At 44.0% G+C, this 6,629-nt stretch overlaps 1 protein-coding gene across 1 annotated transcript in view; it reads right to left on the bottom strand.

Annotated features, from left to right (window-relative positions):
• susd6 (sushi domain containing 6) overlaps window positions 1-6,629 on the bottom strand; it is a 26,290-nt gene extending 19,661 nt beyond the window's left edge. The window contains exons 1-2 of the mRNA XM_031861550.1: window positions 6,414-6,629; window positions 812-991 (exon numbers count right to left, since the gene is read on the bottom strand). Coding sequence (XP_031717410.1) covers window positions 812-950 — 139 coding nt within the window. The 5' untranslated portion in view covers window positions 951-991; window positions 6,414-6,629. The remainder of the gene's footprint in view (window positions 1-811; window positions 992-6,413) is intronic.

Here is a 6,629-nt window from a genome sequence, read left to right on the forward strand (position 1 = left end):
GTGTGTGTGTGTGTGTGTGTGTGTGTGTGTGTGTGTGTGTGTGTGTGGGTAGCCATGTGTGTGTTTGTGTGGGGGGGAGGGGGACTGGAACATTGGATAGCTGAAGTGAAAGGAAAGCTGGCACAAGTGAAGGGTTCAACGAGTACATGCCATTAACATTGTATTCCTTAAGAAAGAAACAAAAAAAAGTGCACAAGCTCTATCGGTCCTGTGGAGGCTGTGTTACATATGTTTACTTTAATTTCCAAGTGTCAACCAAATTTAAAAAATAGCCAATATATCCAGCCAATATGGATCATCCATGATCAGCAATTAGCAAAAAAACGTGATCAGGGAAAGTTATATTTGCTCCCTTCTTTTCTTTTGTGCTGATCCGATCCGAACCGTTTTATGACCCCGCTGCACCACTACGTGCTAGCCATGGCGAAAGCTCTCAAAGGACACTAAATGTCATCGCTGATTAAAACCTTATGACAGTAACGCGATCGCAGACAACATCATCTCTCTGTTTCACTCAATAGTGGAAGGAGCAGTTGTGACTCATTAGGGCAGTGAATGGATTCACAGGGTGTGTGTGTGGGGCGGGGGGCTCTCAGCTGCTGCCGCCTCGGAGAGGCAGAGCAACGTCACAGACCCAAGGGTAAAGGAAGCCAATTTAATCTAACTGACCTGCAAGACGGGGGGGGGGGGGGAAATAACCTCAATCAATTCCCAAGAGACGGGCGAAGATGGCGGTTTAGCCAACATGTATCATATGGGAGTGGAGACGGAGAGAGAGAGAAAGATGTGCGTGTGTCTGTGTGAATCTTACCTGATGCGTGACCATTGGGGAGCAGGGTGAAGAGGACGAGGAGTGCGAAGGCAGCCAGCCTGTGGGCTAGAGAGGAGGAGGCTGAGGAAGAAGAGGAGGACAGGTCTCTCGTCTGAAACGCTACCATCCCATCGCACATCTTTTCCTCTGGCGACCAGCGAGACTCCTCTCCGGCTTAACCTGTCCAGGCCACATAGAGAGGGAGGGATGGAGGGGGGGGAGGGAGGGGGATTACTATCAACATTCAGCGAGGATTATGTAACCAAACGCAACACAGAGAGACGGGAGGGAATAGAGCGAGAGATTTAAAGACTAAAAGGGAGAGAGAGTGACAGACAGAGAAAAGGCCATCTCGGCATGTCATCAGGTAGCGTTTGGGTTCCTGATAATGTGTATTTCCTATTCTCATACTTCTGCAGCATCCTAATAGTTAAACCACCGACAGGCAGACAAACGGCAGTTTTCCTGCGTTCTTTTTTTGAAAGCAACAGCAGGAGAGTTTCCTCTGATCTCCCCTCGATCCCAGCGCCTTGGATCTGACACAAGATCTAACTAAATAAAGCAGCCATTACGCTCTGCTGTAGATGATGTAACGGGGAAACAGATCCCTGCTGCTGCTGAGGTAGTAGTAGTAAAATAAAACAGTGGTTACCGAAGCTTCATCGTTGAATAAGTCAAACTTTAGGACTCCCTGGTGTTTGGGCGGCATTGCCTATCAGCAGATCTTTAAAAGACACGTGTTAGTGTATTTATTGGTCATTATTAGTTTGTTAATGCATTTATAAATGTACATAACCAAGAAATTCCTCAAATGTAGTTATTAAAGCGTTTCAATAAAGAGGGACCAGCACTTTACAGTTGAATGACAAACAGATGCCATGCTGCCGTCTGCTCGGCTGTGATGCAACGCCGCCATATGCTGCACGCTGTCATAAGGAATTGAGTGTGATGGATAATATATTTGAAGATAACTTCATCAGACGCTACTTTGGTCCTTGCCCCACTCGTTACCGACTGGCAAAATATTATTGTTCCATTTGTCGAAGTTCTTATCTAGCAGGTGGTGGTATCTGTTGTAAATGTTAAATCAAACCTCTCTGTGTGATACCACTTAAAGAAACAATTCCTGAAAGCGTTTGTTGGTTGATTGATTGAGGGGGGACACAATGAGACTTACACCATCATTACATAAACGAGCTGCAGGTGCACAGTCTTGATTACGTTGCTACAGAGAGATCGGGATGAAGTAGCAGTAGTTGCGTTAGCGGTGGAACTAGCTTGCTGGCAGGCAGCATATCCTCAAGAGAGGGCAGAGGGCCCATTACAGTTACTCAAGGCTGCTGAGCTAATGGCTACAGTAATGGCGCGGCTGCACTCAGAGAGCTGTGAATTTGATTGCAGATCTGCTGCGTAGTCGCTGCCACCGATGACCCGGAACAACAGCGATGAGGGAAGTAAGTGTCAACACACATGTGCACATTCGTGGTTTGTTTTTCGTATCTACCTGTGCTTTCACGTTTGCGTGTCCCGCACGGGGTTTGAATGATCAAGATACTTGAAATTGGCAGAAATGAACACAAACAGCAGGGCCTCCTTCTGCCTGCCATCTCTCTGATGTGTGGTGGAGAGGCATACCTGCATGTGGCCCACACCATTGGGCGAGAGTGACGCAAGCCACATTTGGCAGGACAGTTTGGGCTCTGCATTGAGCCAAAGGGCAGGCAGTCAAAAACACATACATGGGACCTGCGCCAGCCATTTGATTCATAGACACTTTTCTCATGCGGCCATGTTGGGATCAGAGCACTGCTGCTGAGGCCCTGCGGTAACTCAGATGACGATGTGCCAGATGAACGTCTTATAAATATCGAGGACAAACAAAAGTCACAGCCTGGAGAAAAGACGGCACGTGTTTTGTTTAGAGGTACTTGTTGGGATGTAAATAACCACTTGGGATGGCATTTATAATGCGGGACTGACCTCCTGGGAGAGCCGAGGGCGGAGTATTGACCGGCCGGTATGCTTGTAAAGTGAAAACTTAAGCAGAATTAGCCCAATTGCATGCATGCACACAAGAGCGACTGAGAAAGGACAAAGTCATTAACTCTGTGCTAAGGTAGCCCACAAAATACAGCTTTCCAATTAGCTGGAACAAGATAGCTTACTGGCTGTATGCTCACGCATTTAATTGATTAATAACACAGCAGCCAGTTTGACAGCGAAAGCACAAAAATACTTCAAGTATGGATGTCAACTTTGTAACTTTCAACTGTGTGGGTTTCCTGTCACACACCGTCAAAGATGTTGAGCTCGACGGATCGCATTACAGACGGTGCTGCTATTTTTATCTTTTAAACGTTTGTGTTTCCTGGAAAAAACACTCGAGTCTAACCATGTGAACAAACACTTCCTGTTAGTAGCTGCATCTGGACATGTAACATCAGTTTACCTGATCACAATGTACAGCCTGTGGTGCCATTGCTGTATGTACAGTCAAACGGTGCGTGTTTAAATAGCCATCAGTATCATTGCAAAGCCATTCTAAATGGCTGACATCCAAGCCATTGTTGCAGTATGACTGCTCACAGTTATATTAGTGTTACTGGAACAGGATAGTGGACAGAATATGATACACATCTCATCAAACTTCAAGCAGCTACTGAAATGAGTACAACAACTGCTAGCAGAAAGCAAAATCATCTAAACTGACTCGACAGAATTGATTTAAAAAATTTTTAGACCGTGTAATGACACATACATGTTGTCAGCCCATACACACAGATGTTACAAGAAAGTCAAACACGTACTCATACAAAAGAACAAGACAACTTCCTTGTTTGCTGGATTCGCCCTTTTCTCGGTTCTATATCTGTTAACTGAATATCTGTTAACTGTAAAAGGTTTTTAACTGTTGGTCAAATAAACAAGTAAATTGAAGAAGTTACCATACTCAAAATGATAATCAATAATGTAAATAATCGTTAGTTGCGGGCCTCAATGACATTGCTAAAAATAGCAATGCCATTTGTCTGTTGTGTAGGCCATGTTTGGGCCCATTTCATTAAGAAATTGGAGGTTTTTATAGCATAAATACTTTGTCTTTTTAGGCCTCCACTTGGGGGAAAAACTATGCAACTTTCCACTTCAGACACCAGTGAGACAAGCAGCCAGCCAGCATGCTGCTACTGCAGTTTTTCAGCTGCCCGAGGCTCCTGGAATGCAAAGGGAGCCAAGGAGAGCAGCAGCACAGGCATGTGTCCGGGAACAGAGAGCACTCAGTGTGCCAAAGAAACAGCCGGGAGGAGATTTCCACCCGATAGACCCGAATGCTACTGCTGCTGCTAGAGCCCGCCTGGGCCTGTGGAGGGAGCCCAGAGATGGGGCTCTGCATGGCAGCACAGAAAGGACCCTTTGTTTGAAAAAAATAAAAAAAATGCATGTAGTGCTAAGCCCCTCAGCGACCAAGCATCCCTCTGTACCGCCGCAAGGTAAGGGGACAGAAACAGAGTGAAAGACAGAGAAAAGCAAAAAAGAGAGAAGTAAGATGAAACAAGAGAGACACTGTCATGTTATGTTGACAGTGGTGAAAGGGTGGGGGAAAGCCGAGAATGGGACTGAAGCCAAACGCAGTGTTCTTATCTGTACTCACAAGATGTTTTCTCTAAGCTATGTTGTCAAACAGAAAAAGGCCTCTGAATGCTGGACTGGGACTCACTGCAGTCACACAATGAGTTTTAAAATGAGAGCCATTAAAGCTGCCCATTGTATATCTGCTGTATATCAGTGAAAGCCAGAGTGTGTACAATGTGTAAGAACAAAACAAGTCAATCGGAACAATGCGAGTCAAATGAGCGATTCTTCTGACACTTTAAAAAAGAACCAGCTCCGATGAGTTCTGCAGTGAGAGACATCTTTAGGTTTGAATAAGGCTGTGGGACAAGTGAACACACACTGCCCAGCAGAATAAGCTGCCTTTAAATATATCATAGGGTTTAAAACATTATAAAGTGTCAAGAAATAAAGAAAGCAAAACATCAACACACTTAAATTATTACAATTGCCACGTAAACTAAAAGCTGCCATCAAAAACCGTGTTGGCATAAGGCACAAAGTGGATCACTGACTAAGTGCAAACAACATACTGTTTGGGAAGTGTTTAGATTTGGTCGGTGAACGCGACAAAGTAGCCCACTGTCTGGAAAATGTTCACCGACAGTGGGTTTTATAATAGTGGGGAATTATTTTCCAGCAATGGTGATTCATTTTGTTGAAAAGAAGAAACACTTTTGGGGATGGGAAATATGGTAAAAATAGCTTTAGACGATATAGAGCATCATATAATACAGGTAATGCAGAAAATCTAATGAGAAATAGTTTCTTTGTACGCTGTAATGGATCAAGTATTTAGGCAGGATTGTCTGGTTTTGGCTATAACCCGGTCATATCAAGGCAGTTCACCACACGTATGCGTAAAAAAACAACGGACTGAAGTCCAATCTTACCACAAAGTAGGGATAGCTGCCGTAATATAAAGAGTGTGGCAAATACATTAGTTTGGACCCATGTTAGACCCAGGACACCAAACTATTTGCTTAGAGGGAAGTGTAGTCCTATCTTCCTCTCTTATGAAATGTACATGTCATCTTTGTTCTCCATTATGATGATGAAAAACAGCTCACCTTTGGACTTCCCTGCCCTTTGCTGCAGCGTGTCATTTCTAACAAGAACAACGACTCAAACTCTTGTTGGGGCACAAAGCGAGGGAGTGGGAGATTACAAAGTTATATCTGAGCAAGGCGGGCACTTAAAAGTCAATAATACTTCTCTGCAACTGTATGGAACTTGGTCAACTGCGTTCATGGCAGCTCTCAAGCAGAGTCACACGCTTCGACACGTGCAACTGTACACCGAGCTATTTAAACAAAGAGTGTGTTGGGCTGCCAGAACTACACATACACACACACACACACACACACGCACACACACACACACATCGAGGACAAAAACTGACAAAACCAAGGCAAACTCATTCTAACAAAGTGGCTACACATACGATTGTTAGGTCTTTGTCTCAGCTAGCCTCACACCATAAATAATTCAGAAAGGCTATTGTGTTCGACAACGTTTTGTATCTGTACTTTGTATTATTGTCCACATTATGTCAAATAAATAACAACAATACAGTAACGCTACAGCTGTTAACTGAGACTGGACGAACTACCTACTAGAGCCGGTTAATCGAGTGTATTGTATCTCTAAGCACTCTGTCATGCAAGGGTGCGTTATCCGATAAACAATTAAAGCCAACAGAATACAATAATACACGTATCATAGCGTTTATACACAGCGTATTAACGTATGTCACCGACCACGGCTAGCTTAATTAACAACACACTTAAGCTAGTTAAGCTAGTTTATAAACACACAATTGACAACTGTTTTTTCTCCTTGACAAATAATTAAATGTTGCTATAGCGTGGGAAACATTCCCCCTGTTTCTAATAGTACAACAAAGAAATACAAACGGGGATGAAAGAGAAAGAGAGATCTCGTAGTGGCCTATTATGTGTGCTTAGCTTGCGAAAAACAGGCAAAGACTCACCAACGTAAAGGTTAACCTCCTCTCACGGCTTCACACTCGATGCATTGACGGTTGTAAACATAGACACACCCAAAAACCAGAATGTGACTGAATAATATTAAGAAATATGATGTTTTCGTCGTCTAGTTCCGTGAGTACTGTCCCGTTGTTCCTTGTCCTCCTTGTTTTAGGTGAGCGGAAACACTCGCTGTGAGAACTCTTACCAGCTGCCTCGCT

This window comes from Anarrhichthys ocellatus, unplaced genomic scaffold (genome assembly GCF_004355925.1).
Source record: "Anarrhichthys ocellatus isolate YVR2014 unplaced genomic scaffold, GSC_Weel_1.0 scaffold25, whole genome shotgun sequence".
Lineage (NCBI taxonomy): Eukaryota > Metazoa > Chordata > Actinopteri > Perciformes > Anarhichadidae > Anarrhichthys > Anarrhichthys ocellatus.